The sequence below is a fragment of the Lepidochelys kempii genome, chromosome 10, assembly GCF_965140285.1.
Source record: "Lepidochelys kempii isolate rLepKem1 chromosome 10, rLepKem1.hap1, whole genome shotgun sequence".
NCBI lineage: Eukaryota > Metazoa > Chordata > Testudines > Cheloniidae > Lepidochelys > Lepidochelys kempii.
Window position 1 is genome coordinate 34104502 of NC_136389.1, and position 24643 is coordinate 34129144.

General features: G+C 61.5%; 1 protein-coding gene across 2 annotated transcripts in view; it reads right to left on the reverse strand.

Moving 5' to 3' along the window:
• CORO7 (coronin 7) overlaps window positions 1-24643 on the reverse strand; it is a 178280-nt gene that overhangs the window by 3324 nt on the left and 150313 nt on the right. The window contains exons 10-27 of one of the 2 annotated variants that reach the window (XM_073362801.2): window positions 18071-18125; window positions 17551-17608; window positions 16170-16315; window positions 13629-13724; window positions 12737-12877; window positions 11583-11691; window positions 11161-11336; window positions 10421-10529; window positions 9396-9482; window positions 8805-8947; window positions 7207-7311; window positions 6806-6891; window positions 5670-5811; window positions 4562-4651; window positions 2487-2603; window positions 2184-2319; window positions 1610-1701; window positions 201-287 (exon numbers count right to left, since the gene is read on the reverse strand). In XM_073362801.2, coding sequence (XP_073218902.2) covers window positions 201-287; window positions 1610-1701; window positions 2184-2319; window positions 2487-2603; window positions 4562-4651; window positions 5670-5811; window positions 6806-6891; window positions 7207-7311; window positions 8805-8947; window positions 9396-9482; window positions 10421-10529; window positions 11161-11336; window positions 11583-11691; window positions 12737-12877; window positions 13629-13724; window positions 16170-16315; window positions 17551-17608; window positions 18071-18125 — 1975 coding nt within the window. The remainder of the gene's footprint in view (window positions 1-200; window positions 288-1609; window positions 1702-2183; window positions 2320-2486; window positions 2604-4561; window positions 4652-5669; window positions 5812-6805; window positions 6892-7206; window positions 7312-8804; window positions 8948-9395; window positions 9483-10420; window positions 10530-11160; window positions 11337-11582; window positions 11692-12736; window positions 12878-13628; window positions 13725-16169; window positions 16316-17550; window positions 17609-18070; window positions 18126-24643) is intronic. The other variant, XM_078854612.1, reaches the window with a different exon arrangement.

Genomic DNA, 24643 nt, shown 5'->3' on the forward strand with positions numbered 1-24643 from the left:
CAGGGAACCGTCCGTAGCTCCCGCTGCCCAGCTTCCCCCGTGGGGGTGGGGAGCAGGAGGTGGGGTCCAGGCAGCACTGTGGCCCCAGCTCTCCTCCCCTCACGGCCAGTGAACTGAGTGACTGGCTCCTGCCCCCCACCCCCAGGGAAGCGTGTCGCAACACCCCCCTGTCACCCCCAGAGCAGGCCCCCTGGCCCTACCCATTCCGCTTCATCCACCCCTTCGAAGGATTCCTGCGGCAGGGGGTCGTCCCGGTTACCCAACTTGGCCACCATCGCGCTCAGCAGCTGTGGGGAGAAGGGCAGAGCATCGGTGCTGTCCCGCAATGGGACCCAGGGGGCCTTCCCAGCGCTCACTGGCCCCATGGTGTCTGCTACTGGCAGCCGGGTGGTGGAATACAGGCACTGCAGTCCCGCTCCCCTGCCCCAGGCACAGAATGGAGACTAACTGTCCAGTGGGCACTGTTGTGCCAGATACTCCCCCCTCCCCTGGGAGTTCTGGCGGGGTCAGCGCCAGGCGGGGAAGGGGCTCCAGGGGGCGGGGTCAGCGCCCGGCGGGGAAGGGGCTCCAGGGGGCTGGCGGGCGGGGTCAGCGCCCGGCGGGGAAGGGGCTCCAGGGGGCTGGCGGGCGGGGTCAGCGCCAGGCGGGGAAGGGGCTCCAGGGGGCTGGCGGGCGGGGTCAGCGCCAGGCGGGGAAGGGGCTCCAGGGGGCGGGGTCAGCGCCCGGCGGGGAAGGGGCTCCAGGGGGCGGGGTCAGCGCCCGGCGGGGAAGGGGCTCCAGGGGGCGGGGTCAGCGCCCGGCGGGGAAGGGGCTCCAGGGGGCGGGGTCAGCGCCCGGCGGGGAAGGGGCTCCAGGGGGCGGGGTCAGCGCCCGGCGGGGAAGGGGCTCCAGGGGGCGGGGTCAGCGCCCGGCGGGGAAGGGGCTCCAGGGGGCGGGGTCAGCGCCCGGCGGGGAAGGGGCTCCAGGGGGCGGGGTCAGCGCCCGGCGGGGAAGGGGCTCCAGGGGGCGGGGTCAGCGCCCGGCGGGGAAGGGGCTCCAGGGGGCGGGGTCAGCGCCCGGCGGGGAAGGGGCTCCAGGGGGCGGGGTCAGCGCCCGGCGGGGAAGGGGCTCCAGGGGGCGGGGTCAGCGCCCGGCGGGGAAGGGGCTCCAGGGGGCGGGGTCAGCGCCCGGCGGGGAAGGGGCTCCAGGGGGCGGGGTCAGCGCCCGGCGGGGAAGGGGCTCCAGGGGGCGGGGTCAGCGCCCGGCGGGGAAGGGGCTCCAGGGGGCGGGGTCAGCGCCCGGCGGGGAAGGGGCTCCAGGGGGCGGGGTCAGCGCCCGGCGGGGAAGGGGCTCCAGGGGGCTGGCGGGCGGGGTCAGCGCCCGGCGGGGAAGGGGCTCCAGGGGGCTGGCGGGCGGGGTCAGCGCCCAGCAGGGAGGGGGCTCTGTGGGGGGGGGGGTCAGTGCGTGGCATGGACAACAGGGTAGGGGGGCACCCAGTAGGGTCAGTGGTCCCCAGCACTGGGCCAGGTCCAGCCTGCAGCTGTGGGGGCAGGGGGCCTGGCTGGGCAGTGCTGGCTGGGGTGGCCAAGCTGAGGTGAGTCAAAGCACACAGATCCCCGGGGCAGCCCACCTCCTCCTTCTTCTGCTCATCAGACTTCTCCTCCAGGTAGACCGAGGCCGGGACGTACTTCCGGGACGGCACATCCTGTGGGGCTGCGCTCACTGGCACAGATGGGTCCAGAGGGAGAGAGCAGCATCAGCACCCACCTCCTCACCCTCTGCCCCCCCCCCCCCGCCCTGGTACCGGCCAGCCCCGAGCTCACCAGCCTTCACAAAGGGCCACCGAAGAACGGCTCCTGCCTGGCCTCCTCCTGTCCCAGAGAGAGACACCAGCCTGGGGTGCGGACCCTGCCTGCCCAGAGCCTGGCAAGGACCCCCAGATCCCTCCCCCTGCCCACCCTGAGCCCAGCAAGGGTTTGCCGGTCTGATCAGCCTCAGCTGGGTCTATGGGTCCTTCTCCCAGTGCCACATAGCTGGGGACACCTCCTCCCCTGAGTGCCCTCACTCCACCCCCCGACGCTGGTGCATGTGGGGAAGAGGAAGGTGCATGGGACCCACTCTGCACCACCCAGAGGCCAGCCGCCACCTGCGCTGCGCCCGGCGCTCTGGGCCCCTCCGCCTCCCATGGCCCTGCCCTCACCCACCTGGCGTCATGTCCCGGGGCTGCAGGCTGATGGTGCGGTGCTGCCCATCGGTGCCCGCGCACCAGGCCGCGGCGGAGAGGGCTGGCTCCCAGCACACTGCAGTGGCTGGGTAGATGTCGTCCTGGAAATAGTCCTTCTGCACATGGGAGGAAGGCCGGGATTAGGGGCTATGCTGGGTGAAGGGGCTCGGCCTGGCCAGCCCCCTAAGGGAGGGGGCAGGCAGCATGGCAGGGCTCGCTCCTTGGGGCTCAGACTGTCCTGGCCCAGCCCCCCGCGCAGCCCAGGGAGTCCGATGCCACCCACCTTGACTCGCGGGACCCTGAAGGTGACCGGCTCGATGGAGTTCTGCCTCAGGCGCAGAGCCCTGGCAAAGTCCACCTCCCGCACATCGCACTCCGTCTTGGGCAGGAACACAAAGCCCTGGGAAAGCAGAGAGGGAGATGTCAGAGTCCCCCAGGGCCTGGCAGCACCACCCCTTGGGGGCCTGGCCCCTGTGAATCTCACTTCCGGGGCACTGGGGATACCGCCGAGTCCTGCTTTCTTCTTCAGCGAGGGGCAGGGATGGCAACGGGGTGACGGACCCCCAGGAGGCCGTGTTCAGGCAGTGCTGCTGGCTCCCTGGCGCTGCCTACTCAGGGCACAGGATGTGTGCAGGCTCCATGGCCCTCTGCAGAGTTACAAAGCAAAGCGAGAGAGGAAAGGCCTGAACCACCAATGAGATGCAGCCATTTCTGGTGTGGAACGTGGCAGCTGATTAACAGCCCAGGAAAACAGCATGCAAATAAAGAAACCTGACAGTCATTTGACACTGCAGTGGGGCTGAATGGAGGCAGAACATCCTTACCCCAATTGGAACAGGAGCCCAGCCTGGCAACCTGACTCCTGCAAAAAGTGCCATGGGGTAGAACACAAAGGATGGTGCTGTCCCCTGGCCCCACCCTCTCCTCCTGCCTCTCCCCAGAACACTCTCTACAGCACCCTGTGCCACAGGGCTCCTGGTGCAGTCTGGGATGCCTGGGTTGTGAAGGCCAGGTGCCCAAAGCCCACGAGAAAGACCCTGCCCCCATGGGACCGGTCTGTCGGCTGCCTATGTGGGCAACGCTCACCATGCCAGCCCCTGGGGCTCAGCACGAGGAAGGGCAGTTCAGGGGTTCAGAGCCTCCTTTTCTCCCTTCCTGTGCCACGCCCCACACTATGGAAAGCCAAGCCCCCGGGCGCACCTCTAACCTGGTGCCCGCCCATGGACCCCCATGCCCAGAGGGGGATGCGGAGCTCCTGCCCACCGCCGGCCAGCATGCAGTGAGAGGGACGGCTGCAGTCTCCAGCAGCCCGGGGGGCGGCTGCCAACCTGGACTTCGAGGGCGGGGCTGGGGGCACTGCCCAGGAGGCTTCCCCTGCACACACAGGTGGGCAGCTCCACCCGTCTCTGGAGCGGGATTCCTCCTGCACTCGTAGCACTGTGTCCCTGCACTATGCCCCCTGGCACCGCGCGTCCCTCGAGCGGTGGTGGCGGGGAACTGCTGTGCTATAACGCCCCGGCACCCTGGAGATAGTGACTCCCCTGGACGGCCACTAGAGGGCGGCTTTGCACCAGCTATACCAGGGAGCGGAGTGGCGAGTTCCCGGCCGCAGGACTGGCAGGGAAAAGGAAGGGGTGAGGTGGGGATGGATCTGTCTGGGGATGTGGTCCGGTCTCCTGGGGAAGGGGTTACAGGCTGTCCCTGGGATACTGAGGCCTGGGCTGGTCAAGCCCTGGGGAACGTGTGATCGGGGACAGCCCTGCATGGGGACCCATGGGGCGCAGCGGGCTCTGCCAACACTAGGTCCCGGCTGTGCCCGCTCTGCCATGCTCCGATGCAGCGACGTGGCCTGGACCATGAGTGTGCCCCTGATGTGACAGAGCCACCCATGGCCTGGGGCCGTTCGAGCCAGGACAGCTGACACGGAGCATTCAGGTCTCCTTGCTTGGGCGGTGGATGCAGAAATCGCCCCCAACCGGCCACAGGGATATGGGCACCCCCACCCCGCTGGAGCATGCCCAGACCAGGACTGAGCCGGGGATCAGAGGCGTTGGTGTCTCTGTGCTCGTCAGCCATTGGGAGATCCGACTGTCCCAACACAGCCAGCCGGGACAGCTGCCCCATCCACCCAGCCTCGCAGAAACCTGCCGCCAGCCAAGGAGGGCAGCAGCAAAGGCAGGCGCTGCCAGGCCACCCCCAGGCCTAGCTTGGCTGGGGGAGGCCAGGGTACACACTGGGCACGCAGAGCCTGACTGGGGGAGGCAGGAGCCCTGCCTTTGTGAGCGGGCAGCTGGCCTGGCACTGCAGAGGTGACCCTGTTCCCTCTGCCCAGGGCCCTCTCCCCGCCAGCCCCGGTACCTTGTGTGGGTCGCTGGAGGTGAAGCTGTTGCACTCCAGGAAGAAGGGCGCCTCGGGGACCACCTCGTAAACAAAGACTCTTGTGTCGCCCTAAACGCCAAGGCCAAGGAGAGTCGCGTGAGGGGAGAGCTGGCGACGTACGGGGTGCGGCCAGGCCGGGCCGATGTCGGGGGCAGCTGCCGTGTCCCCCTGGTGCTGTCATGGAGGTGTGGTGTGTGGTGAGCCAGCCAGGATGCAGCAGCCCCATGGTGACATGGGGAGGGAGGCAATGGGCCGTGGGGAGGTTCCCGGGCGGGACCCAGAGGAGGAGCAGCACCCAGCCCTCCAGGGCCAGCTGCAAGGAGAGCACGGCCTGAAGCCTGGCCGCTGTGGGACAGAGCCCATGGGGCTGTCTGGGCCAACAGCCTCCCAACAGGGGACCCAGGCAGGGAGCTTCTCCCCCATGCAGGAAGACTCCACTCCATCATCCTGGGGCCCAGCCCTCTGGAGACCCCCTGCTCCAAACAGAGCATGGCCACTGATGCCCCAGCAGCCGGGCACAGGGGCACTCCCCGCTGGGCTGCCAGTCACTGCTTCTCCCAGGCTCACACCCATGTGCCAGGGCCCTATGGGACAGCCAAGCTGAGACTGTACAGCATGGCCAGCCACACAACCCAGCCATGTGACCGACCCCCCGTGTGGTCCCTCTGGGGAGGGCATGGGTGCCATGCAGCTCCAGGGACTGGCACGAAACTAGCAGGTCCACACCCATGTGCCAGGCCCTGTGGGACATGCAGAGCCCAGACGCTGCTCAGCCCTTTCTCCAAGGCCCCGGGCTCTTCGACTGCCCGTTGGCCCAGGGCTGCCCCGCTGGTACTCCTGGCACAGCCTGAGGCCTGGCAGCTCGGCCAGGATGTGCCACCCGCAGTGACAATGGAGAGAGAAGGATGGGCCCTGGCGGTCCGAGCCCTGGGAACACCCCAGTCACGCTCCTGGCTCCGCCCGGGCCTCGCTCTGCAACTCACCTCCAGGTTGGCTCCTATGCCCAGCCCCCGGCAGGGCTGGCGAGGAGCTGGCAGACGCCCTGTCCGTGCGAACTGGCTGAGCTGCCCCGCCTCCAGACACTCACCTTGCCGGTGAGGAAGGCCACGCTGGTGTCCGGGTCGTAGAAGGGGATGAGGGTGGAGGGAGCTGTGTCGATGCTCAACACCGCCAGGGGCCCGGCTGCCAGGGACGCTGCGTCAGACAGGTATAGCTGGCGCTCGCTGCGGCTGTGTGGAGAACATGGCACAGATCAGCGGGACACGTGGCCAGCTCACCACACAGCTGCCCTCGTCCTCCTCGTGAGGAGATGCTGCTCCCTTGGCGATCCCATTCCTGGGGCACTGCCATGCCGGAGGCCAAGTGGGATGGAGGCTGGCTCGGTTCAGGCTGCGGCTGCCTCCCATTCAAGATGTGCACCAGGCCCGGCAGGGGAGCCTGGACACAAGAATTCGCAGGCCAGGCAGCAGGGAGATGGCAACAGCGCCAGGGTGTTGGCCTGGTGTCTAGATAAAGGCCAGGTGCAGAGTAAGGCAGATGGAGCTGGCTTCAGGGCCCAGGCCTGGCTCCTGGCAGGGAGATCTCCTGCAGAATGGCAGGTGACCCTGCCTCCTGGGCCCCTCGCTGGGGCCACCTCTCACAAGGCTCCCACCTGGTCTCCAGGGACCCCCTGGGGCTTCCTCCACAAACTGGCCCCAGCATCCCAGGGAGTGCGTGGCCCCCTGGGGAATGCAGCCCTGTGGGGCGGCAGGGCCAGCGTGCAGCAGCGGTTTAGGACAGGAAGTGAAGCCCTGCTTTGCCCACCAGTAACCCCTGGCTCCGCAGGGCGAGTGGAGCTGGGGTCCCTAGCAGAGCAGTCATCCAAGCTGGGACTCTGCAGCACGGCCAGCCAGGAAGTGACTGCGCCCCCGGGTGGTCCCTCTGGGGAGGGCGTGGGTGCCACGCTGCTCCGGACACTGACACGAAGCTAGCATCCCTCGCTCTGGAGCCTTGCCCTGTAGAGTCAGGCGGCACAGTCTGGCTGAGGGCATAGGCCCTGCTGGGACCAGTGATCAGTGCAATTCGGAGCCACCCGGTGTTCAGCTCCACGGCCTGCATGTGGGGTCAACTGCCGTCTTTCCCCCAGAGGTGGCTGCACTCCCAGGACCATGGCAATGGACATTATCGCAGGGCCGTGACCTGCGCAGGTGACCGATGGCCCGGGGACGCAGCGCCAGCCCTTACCTGTCGAAGCCAGACACCAGCAGGTAGTGGCCACCACAGACCCAGACCAGCCGTGCACCTCGCCCGCCCTCGGGGCCAGGGCCTTCCTGTTGAGGGGAGAGAACTGTGACTCCCTGGCCTACGCCCCCAACACTTCTTGTAGATCTGCCTCGACCCTGGCCGGTGGCAAAGGGGAATGGGCTGCGCAGGGCAAATTCGGGGTGGGACTGGGAGCCAGGAGTGGGAGCACACGACTGGCTGGGCACAGCAGAGCACACTGTAGCCCACTCCTGCTGCTGCTGGCCAAACACCCCCCCAGGGACCCCTATGCCCCGCAGCCAGCTCCCTCCTGGTCCCCCCATAGCCCTGGCTCCGTCATGCCCTCCCCTTCACCCCCCAGGAGGAAGCGACCGACCCCTCACCTGCTCGGGCTCCAGGGACTGGCGGGGCGCATAGACCCGCACTCTGCCATCCTTGCTGACTGTGGCCAGCTTCCGGCCATCCGGACTCCAAGCCATGCTGAGGATCTGAAAGACACCCGCGGCCTGTATCACACATGTCCTGGCCCTGGGCACCGGCTGCGTGGTGCTCACCGAGCATGGTAAGCAGGGAAGGGCCTGGCAGGGGTGGGCAGGCTGGGGCCCCAATCCAAGCTGTGACCGTGAGGAGCTGGCTTGGGAGAGGCTGCCGGCTCAGCACTGGAAGGGTTAAAGCAGAGCGGGGCATGGATCGTGGCAGGGGAGGGACCTCTGGAGGCAAGGGGAGAATCAGCAGGGGGCCCGCTAGCTGAATCAGCCTGTGCGTGCTGGAGAAGGGGGCCCAGCCCCACGCCAGGACAGCCATGGACCTACTGTGGCTGCCTCTGCCAGGCCTCGCTCCCACGCTAAACACATGCCAGTTTAAACCAGTTCAGCTACGCCAGGCTCCCTCCTTGTGGCCCACGTCCAGTGTGTCCCGCGCAGCCTGGCACCAGCACGGGGACGTGGCTCTGGGCACGCCAGGCTGGCCTGCGCTCCTGAACCACACCAGCTGGGGACAGGAATCCCGAGGGCATGCAGGGTGGGATCCGGCCCGGCAGCCCCACAGACAGAGGGGCTCCATTAGCTCAGGTCCCAGCCCCCCTCATGCCCACAGGCAAACAGTGCCGATTCCCACCCCCTGCCAAAGCAGTCCCATCTGTCCTGAGCCCTGTCCCAAGCGCGGGGATCGGCCGTGGGCAGGGCCCTCCCAGCACCGCCGCCATGAGGCTCGGTGGTTCGGCTGAGACATTGGCTGGCATGGCTGCAAGCTGGCAAAGGCCGGTTAGGATGCAGTGCCTCTGTTCTGACCGTGCTATCCCAGGACTCAGCGCTGTGGGGGCATGGGGCACATGCATTATCAGCGCTGCTTCATAGTATGGCTCCTGGGCTTTCCGCTCACACCCTGCCTTCATCTAGATTGACCCTGGGATGGCGACTGGAGGTTACGCCCCTGCAGCCTGAGCTCTGCCTGGTGCTGCCCTGGGCACGCGCCACCAGCCGGGACGGGCAGACGCTGCAGCCCAGAGAGTCAGGCTGGTCTGGGAGCAGGCCAGTGCTGAGCTCATCTGGAAGGATCTGGCTGGAGGAAGCTACCCCGCTGCGTGCGTCTCTGGGCTGGCCCCTGGCGCACGGAGGGTTCACACGTCCCAGCTGCCAGACACAAGCTGTCCCCTGTGTTCTTGGCGCGCTCGTCTGGCTTGGCGTCCCGAGGGAGCACTCTGGGACTGACCATCTCTCAGGAGGGGTTTAGCTTTCTGAAGGTGCAACCCACAGCGGGCTGCGGGGGATTCCCATCTCCGTGGCTATGGCCGGCTGCAGATGTTTATGCATTTTAAAAAGCCCTGCGTATTTCTCCGGCAGCGACAGCCCACGTCACTGACTGCGCCCTCCCCTCCCGCGTGGGCTGCGTGGGGCTGTTGCAGTGTGGGGGAGCTGCAGGCCTCATCTGCCGGTGGTGACTCCTTTTCCTGGCCCTTGCCCTGGCCTCGCTCGCCCCCTACCTGCTCTCGGTGCCCCCTCAGGCACAGCTTCTCCCTGCCCGCCTGCAGGTCCCAGATCCGCACGCTCATGTCGTAGGAGGAGGAAGCCAGTATGTCTGCAGCCAGGGGGTGGAATTTGAGGGAGTAGATCTTCTCCGTGTGACCTCGGGGAAGAGAGAGAGGAGATCTCCGTGGCCTGGCGTGGGCAAGGGAGCCAGGGTGCGACAGGCGCTCTGTTCAGAGCCCCCGGCGTGCGAAGCCCAGAGCAAGGAGCCAGCGAGCCCCGGCTACTGAAACCAGGCCTGGTTAGAGGGACAGAGCGGTGACAGAGCCAGCGCCCTGCCAAGGGAGCCAGCCAGCTGGCAAATCCTGGGGCCCTGTTTCTTCAGCAGTGACACGCTCCCGTCCCCTCCGGATGGTTTGCTCTGAAGCCCCAGCTTAGAGATGGGCTCATCGGATTAAGGGAAAGCTTCGCTCCAGCACAGCATGACTGTGGGGTGGGCCAGTTAAACCCAGCCGGCAGGCCAGGCACTGCAGCCCGCCATGGACAGAGAGATGCACTCGGAGCCTCTCCCTGTCTGCCAGCACCACAAACGCTCCCACAGCCCTTACCTCTGAGCACGGCCTCAGGCTCCAGCAGCGTCTCCTGCAGCCCTCCTGGGGGGACTCGCCACAGTCGGATCTTGGCATCGTCGCCAGCTGAACGCCCGAGATGGCCGAACAGAGACAAAGAATGAGCCGGGTGCTAACAGCCTCTGCCCCTTGGGACGCTGGGGCCTTGGCAGGCGAAGATCAGGGATGTCAGCTGTGCTCTGGGAAGGACAAGGGGCCGGGGCAGCAGGACGTCCCGAAATGTGCCCACACCCCGAGTGGCCCCCAGCATGTTTTAAAAACTGCTGAAACTTCATTTTCAACCATTCCTAAAAAATCTCCCCCTGGCATTTCCCAGAGATTGCTTGGCCTGTTTTAATCACCCGCTGAAATCCGGCAATGGCAACCACACTTCGGAAACGTGCGCATTCTGCTGGACTCAGTGGCATCAGCCTCATTTCACAGGAACCCTGTCCTGCAGCAGTGACTGGCCCGTGGCTACCCAGCATGTCAACAGCAAAGCTGGGACTAGAACCCAACCCGCCTGACGGGTCCTGATACAACCACTAGACCACACTGCTCATGCAGCGATTACCAAAAAGATCAGGAACTCACTAGCCTATGAGAGAAGATCCAGCAGTAACGGGGAACAGGGGGACTAGATCCCAGGGCTGGGAATTAAGAGATTCTACTCCGGCCTCTGCCACCTGGCTGACCTTGGGCAAGGGATAGAAACTGTGCCTCAGTTTCCCCACCTGTAAAATGGGATTACACAGATTCCATTTGTGGCTGAGGCGGGGGAAGGTTTTGGGGGCTTACTGAAGGTCTACAAAGCGCATTGGAGATCTGTGGAGGAAGACTGCCAGAGAAGGGCAGTGAAGAAGGACTGCTGATCTTAACAGTGTGTCCTGCGGGGGGAGGGGGGGGAGAGCACCGGGCAGCCTTGGACATGGGCCTGGAATGAGGAGAGTTCTCATCACACAGCCCCACACCTGCAGCTGGCAGCGAGGAGCTGGGCGTTAGGGGAGGTTAGAGAGTTCACGCACCGACTGCGAGGCGCTGCAGGTCGAAGGGGTCCCAGCAGAAGTCTGCGACCGGCGTCCCATTCTCAATGGTGGGCACGGATGTGTCGGGGAGCCGGCCCGGCTTCGAGAGCTGCAGCAGAATCCCGCAGTCAATGCAGCGCGGCAGCTCCATTACCTTCACCCCCATCCCCAGGTATGCCGCAGTGGGGAGGATGGCACCTCGCTTCCCCTCCCCGCCGTCTCAGCACCACCCTCCCCAGGCCACGCGTGATGAGCCACAGTGGCAGCAGTGTGTGGGCGACAGTGCCCTCTAGTGGCTGGCTCGCAGAGGGGATTACAGACCCACTATTGGTACCACCTAGACGAGTGCCCCTTCAGGGCAGGCTGGCCGGGCTGGAGGTTTTGACGCCAGAGTTCTCACCCCACATGTGTGATCTCCTTGGGGACATGTGCCTGCAGCACACTGAGCTGTCAGAGTGGGGCCAGCTGTGGAGAGCCAGGCCCCACACCAGGGAGTCCAGCCCCACTGGGTCTCCTGCATGATTCCACAGCGCCAGGGGCTGGGCCAGCCAGGGAATGCAGTCTCAGCAGCACCTCCAGCTGCTCCCTTTGGGCAGCGGGCAGCAGAGCGGGCCAGGGCTCTTTCAGCCCCAGGGTGGCAGGGTGGAGGCACTCTGGCAGGGAAGCTTGCCCTCCCAGGGCCCACCCCGCACCCGTGCCGTGGCACGTCCCAGCAGCGCCCAGCCCGACCACGCACCTACCTCCAGCACGGCGATCTGCCCACCTGCTGACAGCAGCGGGACAGCGACGCGCAGCCGGTTGGCGCAGATGCCGTCGCTCTCCCCTGGCGTGGTGAGGTTCAGCCCCTTGAGGTTGGTGATGTGGGTGCCGCGGGGCAGCAGTGTCCCCAGGGTGTGACGGAACTTTGAGCTGGGCCCTGTGGGGGACGAGAGCAGGAGTGAGGGATTTGCCCCCAACCAGGGCAGGGCCTCACGGACCATCCCCAGCTCTGGCTGCCCACCTGGGCCGAGGAAGAGCCAGGCGCCAGCTGCTGCTCCTCTCCCTGCCCGTCTTCCAGGAGATGGCAGAGTGCCCTGGGCGTGGCAGCCACCTTGTGCCTGGCTCCAGGCTGCACCCGCCTAGCCAAACGCCCGCGCCCCCCTGAGTGGCCGCTCCCACTTACCCAGAATGCTCTGCAGGGACTTCTGACTAGGGCTGGCGGTGGAGAGAGATGGGGCTGAGCTGGAGGGAGAGCTCAGGGAGCTGGGGGGAGACGAGAGGCTGCTGCCCTCCTGTGGGGAAGAATGGACCCCACAGGGAGTCAGGGGGTTAAACAGCCTGGCCAAAGCCCCTGTCCTCCACCCAACGCAGCCAGGCAGGGAACCAGCCAGTGGTCAGATGCCAACCCAGGGGCGATGGGAGCTGCAGCTCCTAGGAGTCATCAGGGGATGGCAGGTAGCTGGGAGAATCTGATGCTGGGCTAGAACAGCCAGGGGCTGCTGACTGGATTGGAGGGTGTTGGCAGAGCTGGGGGGCAGAGCTGGAGGACAGGTCAGGATTGAAGGGTGTTGGCAGAGGTAGGGGCAGGGCTGGCAGAGCTGGGAGCAGGGCTGGTAGAGCTGGGGGGCAGGCTGGGATTGGAGGGTGTTGGCAGAGGTTGGGCATGGCTGGCAGAGCTGGGGCAGGCCTGGCAGAGCCGGGGCAGGCCTGGCAGAGCCACAGGTAGCACTGGCAGAGTCGGGGGCAGGTCAGGATTAGAAGGCATTGGCAGAGCTGGGGGGCAGGGCTGGCAGAGCTGGGGGGCAGGTCGGGATTGGAGGGTCTTGGCAGAGCTGGGGGGCAAGGCTGGCAGAGCTGGGGGGCAGGTCAGGATTGGAGGGTGCCGGCAGAGCTGGGGGTGGAAGGCTGGCAGAGCTGGGGGGCAGGTCGGGATTGGAAGGCATTGGCAGAGGTGGGGCGCTGCCAGTTGGGATCAAAGGGGCAGCGTGTGGAGTTATAGTGCTCAGACCCTGGCAGCGATGTGGCATCCAGACCTGTCCCCGCCCCCCACAAGCCTTTCACCCCACATGACACTAATGCTCCCCCCCAACCCCTACCGTGGCTGTTTGTCACAGTCCTGGCCCTGCAGCTGCTATGGCCATGCCCTCACTCCTGTGCTACCCTGCACAGCCCCGCCCAGGTTCTGGGGTGACTGCCCCACGTGCCCCAGGCCAGGTGTACCCCACACCCCAGTGCACGCTGGGAGTTTGGCAGTGCCCCAGGGATGTGTTAGTGTGTGGGACCCCGAGGCAGCCCCTGCCCTGTGGGCTGGCAGCTCCAGCCAGGCCTGGCACTCACGCTTCTGTCCATGTCCCCAGAGCGGGCGGCGAGATGCTGGGCAGCCGGTGGCACGGGCTCCTCACGCCGGGCAAGGGGAAACAGGCAGGAGGTGAAGGTCTCCTGGGGCCTGCGGGCGGGGTTCAGGCTCATCTTCTCCACCTGATGGACAGCAGCAGAGGGTCACTACCCAGCACTGCGGCTGCCACCCCAACCCCCCATCGCGCTCTCTGAAGCCTGCAGAGGGCAGCGCTCCCCGGAACGGTCACCCAGGGGGCCAGGACCCCCAGCCTGCTCTACATGGTGGGGGGGGTCCCAGCACTGCCACCCCCGGCTCAGTGATGGTAGGAACAGACAAGGCGCTGACTCCAAAATGCCACATCCTGGAGACCTGCCCTGGCGGTGACCAGCCTCATCAGTGAATGCCACGGTAGCACGGTTGCCTCACACCCCCGGCATCAATGTGAGGTAGCGGGGCTCACACCAATGGCACCAACGGGGGAGGCCTCACCCCAAGCACCAACAGGGAGGCCCTTGTACCCCAGTACCAATGGGGGGGACTCACATCACTGGCACCAACAGGCAGGAGCTCACACCAACAGCACCAACAAAAGAAGCCTTCACACCCTCAGCACCAATGGGGGGGCTTATATCACTAGCACCAACGGGGGGGCGGGGAGGGGGCTTATACCACTGGCACCAATGGGAGGGCCTCATGCCACCAGCACCAATGGGGGGGCTTATACCACTAGCACCAATGGGGGGGGGCAGGCTCGCACCCTTGGCACCAATGGGTGGGAGGGACTCACACCCCCGGCACCAATGGAACGGTAGCAATGGAGAGAAGCTGTAGAAGTGCCTCTCCTCGGGCACCCTGGGTCTCTGAAGGCCAAGTCAGCAGCTGGGTGGGTACCTGCTTGTTGTCCCCTGCCCACCAGCCCTGTGCTGACACCGCGGGGACGGGCCCAGTGGAGTCTGGGAACAGATCTTCGTGGAACTCCTGCAAGGACTGGAAGAGACACAGGCTGTAAGTGGCGCTGAGTGAGCATGCGCCAGGGAAGGGCTGGCATGATCTCGCCCCCTGGCAGGATGATCCCAGTGAGCATGAACCCTGTGCGGGCATCCTGGGGCCCTCTTATCTTGCTCAGTGGAACATCCCCTGAAGCTCCCTGGTGCGGGGAAGTCCTGGCCGTTGGAGGGAACTGGGCAGGACACAGCCTCTCTGCATGGAGCTCCCTAAAGCTGCCTGCTATGCCAGGGGATCTGCATCCCGACCTGGAGTCCCAAATGCAGCCTCCAGCTTTCCCCAGGAAAGGAGCAGCTGCAAAAACCAGGCAGGGGGCCACTTCTGGGGCTTTGCACCCTCTCCCCCTCAGAGAATTGAGGGTCCGCAGCTCCCCCACCCCGAGTCAGCCCCCCTGTGCCTGGGAAGCCTCCCACTGTGCTACAGCTGTTATGTCCAGTGGGCCTGCAGATGCTTCGGCGCCCCGGCAGTGACCCCCTCCTCCTCACCAATCCCTTCAGAAAGCCCCACCTCACTGTGCCAGGAGATGGCATGCTCCCTTCGCTGCGGGTGCCCAGCCATTGGCACTGGACCCCTGTGCACTCAGCACAGTGGGGGAGCTGACACAGGAGTCACAGGGGTTTCCTGTCCCTGCGGGATGCCCCGTCGGGTGCATGACTTGAGGCTGGCAGACAGGAGCTCTGGTCCCAGCCTTGCTCCAGGTTACGGGGTGACTGTGCCAGCAGACACTTCTCCAGAAGGGGGGTCCAACAGGGCAGGCCCCTGGTTGTGAGGGGCCCAGCTTACAACACCTTGGGCCTTATTTTTAGAAGTGCTGAGTGCCCAGAACTCCACCTGATGGAGCCGCTCTGAAAACCAGGCCCCAGGGTCTCCGACTGGACACTGAACACTGAGCCACTCCGAATCGGAAGCCGTGTTTGACAATGTGCACCGCCACAGCTCCATGCCTTGGTTTCCCCAATTGAAAAATGGCCCTGATACAACGTAGCTCCCTCCCCAGGGTGTTGGAAGGGGTCACTCATTAAAAGGGCCTTGAGAGAGCCAGGAGCTAGAGAAGGGGGAAGTAGGAGGGTGTGTTAGACAGCAAACAGGGGTGTGCCCTAGACAGCCTGGCACTGCAGCCCATCTCAACTAGCTAGCTGGGGTGGCAATGCGGCCCAGTGGGTGGAGACCTGGGTTCCATTCCTGGCTCTGCCACTGGATGACCTCAGCCTAGTCACTACCCCACCTCTCTGCCGCAGCTTCCCCATCTGTGAAATGCAGGTAATACTTTGCAAAGAACGTTGAGATCCAGTAAGGAAAAGTGTTTCTAATGATTATCCGTGTTTGATTACCCCTCCTCCGCAAATCAGTCAAGTTCTATCCCATCCTCTGAGCCATTTGGATGGGACCAGACCGGTGCTATGAAATAGGGCAGTCTCTGGCTAGAGACAGCTGCTGGTTCATTCAGAAGAGGAGAGTCAAAAAAAGGAGTCCTATGAACTGATGGCTCGGGGTGATAAATAGACTGCAGCCAAAAGGTGCATCGTTCTGCTTCGGGGGCCAGGAGCAGCCTGGGGCATTTGGCGGCTGGTCGGACGGAGAGCTGCTCGCAGTAGATGGGTTTAGCTGCAAACTATTTGGAAATGTTCAACTTGTTTCTGTTGTGTAGTTAGATTTGGGGTGGTGGGGGGAGTTAAAAACCTCGGTAACATTTTTGAAAGCTATTTTTCAAATTCAAGTTTTCCCACAAAACGTCTGGTTTAAAAGACGGGCCGTTCTGGGACAAAACATTTTCCCACTCAAAAAAGGCCCCAGCCAGCAATGTTCCTCTAATTTTTGACAAGCCGTGTGTGCAAAAAATTTCTTCTGTGCAAATTTTTGAAGCAGTGTTCATATTTGTGTGCCATGAGGCAAATGCGCCCAAGCGAATAAAATGCTTATACATTATCCCTTTCCCCGCCTTGCCAGCTAGTAGAATCTGGCTGTGTTGATAGATGGTGGGCAAACAATGTCAAAAGTCGCCCGTAAATGATATTTCAGCCTGGCTCCGTTCTAGTATTTCATTTTTTGTGCGCGCGGGATTTCACCATGTGCGCGGGGTGTAGGATCTGTGTGTGTGTGCCCACACACACAGCTTAGAGGGAACAGTGGCAGCCAGGGAACTCCCCCCGCCAGCTCCAGGGCTCAGCACTTGCACAGGAGGGTCACTGTGGAGGGGGGTGCATGGTAAGACTCAATCCTGCTCTTCAGTACCCAGGGCAGCTGGATGCACCTGCCCCCTGGGGGTTTGCGGGGGACAAGCTGAGCCATGTGCTCCTGGGAGCGAAGGGACAGAGCACGGCTCAGAACCAGGTCCTGAAACGGTTAACGTCATCCTTCGGACTCAGGCTGGCCTGGTGGCACAGGGCCGCCAGATATCCTGAGACCTCCCCCATGCCCAGGGCTCACCTTGCGGGGCACCGTGTAGCTGATGGGAACAATGAAGCTGTCGGTCAGCTGCAGGACTCTGAGCACCTCGCAGGACATGACGTCCAGTGCCCGCTTTGGCACCAGGGCGGCGCCCTTAGCCTTGCCCTCCATCAGATACTGGGTCACTAGCAGGAAACGGAGACACGGTGTGAGTGGGGCTGCACTGCCCATCGCCTGGAGGGCGGCTGGAGAGGCCGGGCGGCCTGCGGGACTATCAGCGGCTATTTACTGGCGTCGGAGCCATCTGGGGTAAGCACACGGACCCCAGCCCTGCCAGACCCCAGTCAGGCACAGGCCTTTCCATTACGTACTCGCTCCAGCCCCACTGAATTTGGCCCTCGGGCACTGCGGCTCGTCATGCTTTCAAACCCAGCACTGCCTCGCAGTCTTGTCGCTCACTTGACATCCATGCCCAGCGCAATTACAGACCAAGCTCCCCAATCAGCCATCCCGAGGCATGGGCGGGAGACCCTGGCACGCTGACCAGACGAAACCAGGCAGCAGCTGTGGGGGCAATCAGGGTGCCTCAGGGCCAGTCTAGCACACAGGCAGCCGGGGTGAGAACTCTTGAGTGGTCCCAGAGTTTTCCCCGTCCCAGGCTAGCCCCCGGGGCCCCTCATACTGCGGCTAGGTGATCCCCCTGCCACTGGCTGGCGTGGCTCACTGCACTGCCATAGGTGGCCCCGGACATCCGGGGACCTGCTGGCTCTTCCCCCGCCCCGGGTCCAATTCTCCTAGGACTCTGTTTCCAGGGCAGCCCCTCCAGGAACCTGCTCCCCAAGCGTGACCCTGCGTGCCCTGCAGGCTGCACGGCCGCTCCATTAGTGGGCCTCCTCCCTGGCATTCTTGGTTCCTGCCCGCCCCAAGCCGTCCCCAAGGACAGGGGGTCCACTGTGTTGCCCAGCCACTCCCAGCGCACCCCGCACAGGGGGTCCCACTGAGCAGCCCCCTGCCTGTTGCGCCCACGGTGACTGACTGAATTAATCGGCCAGGCATACCCTGGGGGTGTGGCATAGCACTGTGCCCTGTGTCAGGGACTGCCTGGGGTCTCACCCATTCCCTGTCACCAGGTTTGGGTCCGGCTCAGCCCTTAGACTATACACAGCTCACAGCATTCTAGGACGTCCCGCGGGTTATTGGAGCGCTGCTTGGGTGGACTGAGCCCACTGGATAATATCAGAGGGTCCCTTGTGGGGGCAGTCAGGAGGACCCCAATACCCAGGCCTCACCCCAAAGAAGCGGGCTGCTTCCCCTCTGCCATGTCAGCCCTTCCCACAGCCTGAGAGCAGTCCCCAAGGCACCCCAGGTCCCACGGAGCTTGGGAAGGGGAGCGCAGGGTGGCCGCTAGATGGAGACTCACCCGGCATCAGGGCTGGCAGCGAGGGGCACACTTCAAAGCAGTAGAGGAGATTTTCACCCTGAAACAGAGACAAGATGGCAGGGCCCAAACGCCCACACAGGCCCCGGTCAGGCACAACGGGCTGCCCCCGCCCGGGCTTGGCACCGCTGCAGCCACCTCTCACCTAGACACACCAGCTGCCGTGGGGCGAGGGAGCAGGAGGCTTCAGGGACAGTGAAATTCTGCTTCCTCCACCCCAGGGATGGAGCGAGACCCCTCGCCTGGGGATACCCCATAAGGGGACAGGGCAGTGACGCCCCCCACTGGAGTGGACTAGCAGTGCACCCAACCTCACCTAAGGGGGAGCAGAGGGGTTTAGAACAAGGGGGCCCTGCTCAGCTGAACCCCACCAAGGGAACTAGGGAGGAACCATACTCCTGGCCCAAATGCTTCGGAGTGAGAGCCCCAAGGCCCCCAAGGAGAGCCCCGGCCCCCCACGACAACAGCTGCAGCATGGCCCCCCTGCTCTCCCAGCACTCACCTTTCCAGCCACCACCAAAAGCCCAGTGTCAGGGTCCAAGAGAGGGATCGCCGCCCTGAAAGACAAAGGGGCCTGGTGAGGGGAACTGCTTGGAGCCAGGCCTACGGATCAGCCATGCCGCTGCTGGCACCCACGGAGGGGCCCCAGCTCCGCATGCACCCGACTATGCCAGCCAGCAGGTCGCCACGGGCAATGCCAGCAGAACCCTGGGCTTCTCAACAGGTCTGTGAGACGGCTCCCCAGTGGGGAGCGGCCCCAGTGCAGTACCCCAGGGCCCAGGGCATGTTCCCCAGCAGGGTGCAGCGCCAGTTTTTCACTTTGGTTCTGACTCCCCTGTTTTTTCCCTCAGGCCCAGGCCAGCCGAGCGACCAGCCACAGGCACAGGGGCACGGCCAGACGCTAGCTCTCCCCATAGGGGGCTTTCCCCGAGGGAGCCGGGGGCAGCCCAGGGGGTTCGGGAGCTGAGGGCTGGGCTGACAGCCTTTGCCCGAGTTGGAAATGGACAAAAATGCACTGAAGTTGAAAAGCTTTGAGTGAGCTCCTTATATGGAGATTGAGCTGCCGGACACAGCAGCCGGCTGCAGCCGGGGGCGCTGAGTGCGCCGGAGGGACGCGGGAAAGGAAAGGGAGAGGCAGATAAAGCTCTTCAAAGAACCTCAGCACTCCAGCCTGCTCAGTGACCAGCTCCCAGCGACCATCCCAGCAGGGCCCAGTCCCAGGCCGGCGCCCGGACCGTCCCCGCAAGGCTGAATCCCAGCCCGGTGCCCAGACCGTCCCAGTGGGGCCCAGTCCCAGCCCAGCGCCCGGACCATCCCCGCGAAGCTGAATCCCAGCCCGGTGCCCAGACCGTCCCAGTGGGGCCCAGTCCCAGCCCAGCGCCCGGACCATCCCCGCGAGGCTGAATCCCAGCCCGGCGCCCAGACCGTCCCAGCGGGGCCCACTCCCAGCCCGGCACCCGGACCGTCCCGTCCCTGCCAATGCCCCCAGTCCTGCCCTACAAGCCCCCGGTCCTCCAGGCTTGGGTCCAGTCCATGGCTATGCCATGGCCCCAGTCCTGCCCTGCCTCCCACCGATAATCCAGCCCCAGGTCGCACCCACATCCACAGCTGTGCCGATGCCCCCCAGGTGCCGGGGTGGCGTGCAGCAGACTGAGACCGGTGCTGCGGCGATACAGCAGCTGGTGTTAAACGTGCAGCAACCACTTTTTCCCTCGGCGGCAATATTTCTTTGGAAACGTTTCTGTGCCAGGCCAGAACCAGCCGGCCGCATTTCCCAGGGTGCTGGCATCAGTGCTGCCATGACATCGCCCCCTGCAGGGTTTGGGGGAAGGAGCTGGGTGCATGCCAGAGCCCCCATAACCAAGAATCACAGCGTGACGGACTCCATGGGCCTGAGGGGGGCCAGGCGGTGCCCTGGCTGGCTGCCCTGGCCTGCCTACGCCTGAAGCTGTGGTGAGAGGCCAACTTCCCCATCTGAGCCTCGAGCTCTGAGCAACGTACAGCACCATCCTGGGGGCACCACCCCTCCCCAGCAGTGATCAGAGGCTGCCCGGAAGGAGGCATGCTGATTGCCCCCATCTGCGCTGGCATCACCGGTCAGCCAGCCCCCCACCCCTGACACCAGCTCTCTGAGGGTGATGCTGGCGCTCGCCCTGCCAGCGTCCCCTGCAGTGTATTACCCAGGGTGCTGGCACTCCAATCCCACCACCTCACAGACTTCAACAGGCTGCACCACAGCAGCCCCCCACCCCCCCCGTCCAGCACCTCACAGGGAGCTTCCGGAGACATGCCCTGCATGTCACCCCTCGCTGCACGGCACAGCTTGGGCATCGCCCCGAGAAGTCCCTCTCCCTGCCCCAGCCTGGGTGCCCACTCTTCAGACCCCGCAGGCAGCTTCAGGCACTTCGCCCAGCCACCCGCCAGCACAGCAATGCCAGAAACAGCGTGTGGGCACCAAGGGCCCTTGGTGTCGGGTGCCAGGTGCACTCCCTGCCCCCTGGCAATGGTGGTGGGGGTATTCACCCCAGCTGGGTCAGGCTGCAGGGGAGCCACATTGGCATTTGTCTGGGCTGGAGGGATTTCAGGGTCAATCCCCTCCCGCTGTGTGATTGCTTCTCCTTGACCTGTCCACCATGCCTGCTCCGGAGTGGCCACCCCTGTACTCTAGAGCCGCTCTGCCCCCTCTCCCCCACCACAGAGCTCCAGCTGCAGGGGCTGGGCATGGTGGAGCTTTGCCAGCTCCAGAGTCCTGGAGAGCCCCAGATGGCACGATTGCTCCCCCAGGCGAGATGCTGGCTCCCAGGGAGAGCAGCCAGTCCCTGTCGGTGGGGGATGGCACAATCTCCCCTCCCGCAACCCCTGTGGTGGCAGACCTGCCTGCAGACACCCCCAGCTGAAGGAGAGCCCCATCACTCTGTGGGGGGCCAGATTGAAGATGGGGAGGGAGGGTGGCATGGCCCCACCCCTACCCTGGGCCCCATCTCCCAGGGTGATGTTATTGACATGAACTGTAACCGTATAGATCATTGTTGCAACCACTGTTATATATTTGCAGCAAATATTGTACAAAGGTTGTCGAGTGAGGTGTCTATGAGAAGATTATGATTTGCTGGTTATGATTATGCTATGTGTATGCATGTATCATTTTTATATTTGTAGTTATAAATATTGGCTAGGTGCTTGTATCTCAATGTGTTTGATTCTGAGTAGCACCAGTGAAGCATTTGGCCATCTTACTGAGAAGGGACTCTTCAGATTTGGCACCCAATCAAGAAACACTTAACTAACAATGGACTTTGGGAGACTCCAATCCACATGAGAAGTCTTCCTGGAAACGTTCAAGGTAGCATGTGAGCAATGGCAGCTCTCCCTGTAAAGAGTCATGCATGGACATGTGACTTGCCCATGTGGCTACAAACTCCATCTTATGCTCAAATAAATTGGTTAGTCTCTAAGGTGCCACAAGTACTCCTTTTCTTTTTGCATTTACAGACTAACACGGCTGCTACTCTGAAACTCCATCTTGTTTCTGTGATTTTGCATAGGAGAACAAAGGGGTTTCCACCCACAAGAGAAAGAATATAAAAGGCCCTGGAAACCCCTCTGTTTTGTCTTCAATCCTGCTTCTTACCTCTGGAGGAACTTTGCTACAAACTAAAGCTCTGAATAAAGGACTGAATGACCCATCCAAATGTGGATGTACTCTAGAGACTTGATTTGAATATGCAGTTTATTCCATCACTGCTACAAGCCTGAACCAAGAACTTTGCCATGACTATATGTAATTGATTCCCTTTAACCAGTTTTAGCTCTCGTCTATATTTCTTTCTTTTTATGAATTAACTTTTAGATTCTAAACGATTGGCAACAGCATGATTTGTGGGTAAGATCTGACTGGTACATTGACCTGGGTCTGGGGCTTGGCCCTTTGGTATCGGGAGAACCCTTTTTTCTTTTACTGGGGTATTGGTTTTCATAACCATTCACCCCCATAAGGAGCGGTGCTGGTGGTGATACTGGGCAACTGGAGTGTCTAAGGGAATTGCTTGTATGACTTCTGGTTAGCCAGTGGGGTAAAACCGAAGTCTTCTCTGTTTGGCTGATTTGGCGTACCTTAATAATAAAGGACACCCAGCCGTGGGCTGTGACTGCCCTGCTCTGAGCAATTTGTCCTGAATGGATACTCTCAGTAGTGTCCTGCCAGAGGCCGCATTGTTACAGTGGTGTAGTCGTGCTTGGATACACATTACCACAGGTTAATTGGGGTTTTGGATCAGTCAAAACTTGTCAAAATTTAATTTTGATGTTGGAGAGTTTAAGGGTTAAAAATCAGTTACCGTGAGTGATCCATGATCAAGATCCTGACAGAAAAAGCCTGGAAGAATTGTGCTTACAGAGAGGGTTGTATTTTAAGCACAAGGACCCAGAGCAGGAACTGAAAAATCTGTTAATTGCCAGTGATAAGGAAGCAGACCCAGCGAAAATGCTTGCAGTGAGAAACCAGCAGCTAGAACTTGAACAAAAGCAAAAAATAGATGATATGGAAGGAGAAGTTACTGAAAGAACACCTGTGTTTTGAACATGAACAAAAAATGGCATATATTCGATTGCAGGAACTAGAAGTTTCAGAGTAACAGCCGTGTTAGTCTGTATTCGCAAAAAGAAAAGGAGGACTTGTGGCACCTTAGAGACTAACCAATTTATTAGAGCATAAGCTTTCGTGAGCTACAGCTCACTTCCTCAGATGCATATCGTGGAAACTGCAGCAGGCTTTATATATACACAGAGAATCTAAGTCTAAAGAGGACAGACTTAAGCTCCAACTCAAGAGAATAAAGGAACAGGAACTGTATCATACTGAAAATCCAGTCCCTCTCAACAACAAAGATGGGGATAGAATCTATCCAGTTTGTAACAATGTTGGTATGTTGTTTGACTCTAAGCAGTTGTCTGTGTGTAACCATTTTTTCCCCCAACACTGCCACCTTTTATGTAAATGCTTGTACTGTAAGCTCGGGTTAAGGTAACCCCATAAATTGGGTACAGAATGTAAAAGTCAATGGTAAAAGCTGTTTAGGGCAAATTACAGATTCTAACATCACTCTTGTTAAACCAGATCATGTCAAATAGGAAGATTATTTACCAAATGAGAGTCTGAATACTGTAATCCTCTATGAGTTTACTGTAAGTGTGCCTTTAGCCAGAATCCATCTTGAATAGAACGGTGTTACACATGAAGTTATAGCTGGTGTAAGAAAATTATTACCTAAGGATCTTTTGATTGGGGATGATATTAAAGCTTTGTTCAGTCAAGTTGACATAAACCAGTCATGGGAAAGAAATAATCCTGAACCTGTGTCTATTAGGGGCAAGGATTTGCCTGTAGAGGGTTTCTCCAAATGTTTGTCTGAGGAAGATGGTTGTTTGTCTGTGCAAAGAAGCAGTGCATATGTGGAAAAAAATTCTGAGTGTCTGTCTGGTATCTCAGAAGTGAATCTGGCATTCGATAAGGCTCAGGAAGATGTTTCTCTAGAGCAAATTAAAATTTATTCCATCACTGCTACAAGCCTTAAACAAGAACTTTGTCATTACTGTATGTAATTAATTCCATTTAACCAGCTTTAGCTCTCATCTGTATTTCTTTAGATTTTAGATTCTAAAAGATTGGCAACAGCGTGATTTGTGAGTAAGATCTGACTGGTATATTGACCTGGTCTGGGGCTTGGCCCTTTGGGATCGAGAGAACCTTTTTTTCTTTTACTGGGGTATTGGTTTCCATAACCATTTATCCCCTTAACGAGTGACACTGATGGGGATACTGGGAAACTGGAGTGTTTAAGGGAATTGCTTGTGTGACTTGTGGTTAGCCAGTGGGGTAAAACCAAAGTCTTTTTTGTCCGGCTGGTTTGGTTTGCCTTGGTGTGCATAAAAACCCCAGCCTTGGGCTGTAACTGCCCTGCTTTAAGCAGTTTGTCCTAAATTGGCACTCTCAGTTGGGTCCCACCAGAACCAGCATCGTTACAATTGGGAGAAACTTTTTTCTTTTACTGGGGTATTGGTTTTCATAACCATTCACACCCTTAAGGAGCAGTGCTGATGGTGATACTAGGAAACTGGAGTGTCTAAGGGAATTGCTTGTATGACTTCTGGTTAGCCAGTGGGGTAAAACCGAAGTCTTCTCTGTTTGACTGGTTTGGCGTGCCTTAATAATAAAGGACACCCAGCCTTAGGCTGTTTTGTTCTGCTCTAAGCAATTTGTCCTGAATGGATATTCTCAGTAGTGTCCTGCCAGAGGCCACATCATTACAAGAGAGCAAGGAGATCGGGCAGCTCTCTCTGGTCCCAGCTCAGCTCTGGGCCCAGTTGTCCAGGGCAAAGCAAAAGGCCCCTGGTTCCCTGTCCACGTGCCTGGGGGACGGGGACTCCTCTGCCCCACAGCCAGCCAGCAGAGAGACCCACACAGCTAACCCTCTGCACGCCGGGACCCCAGGCTGAATGAGGCCACATCCCCAGAGCCACCGCTGGTGTCAGCCCCGGGCTGCGACAGGGCAAAGTATCGCAACACTCCGCCTGCTATGTGTGACTGGAGTGACTCCCCGTGGGATGTGTGGGAACGGCGCGGGGGTCACTCCAGGTGCAATGCAGCAGTGACTGAGCTCAGCTGGTGCCAAAGGGCAGGATGGATGCTCTGCTGGCGGCTTATTGGCTGAGCCCAAGAAACAGGCACCTCCTTGCCAGCCCCAGCTAGCTCACAAATAGCCACTGTCTGGGCGTGCCCATTCTGCTGCTAGCCGGGGTCACTGGCTGGGGCCCGGACTCTCCTGGTGCCATCATTTGCACCAGTGCAAAGACACTACCAGCCGGGAAGGGGGCATCTCACGTTCCCCTGGCACCAGTGTACCCGCCCACCCAAGGGGCAAGACAGGGAACAGCTGGTCTCCAGCTCACACGTTTCCACAGAGCTATTGTATTTGGGCATCTGACAGCACCCTCCAAACAGCTCTGTGGATAATTAAAGAGCCAGATCCGAGGGCCAGCGCAGATGGGGGCTGACCTTCCCCCTCCCGCAGCAAAC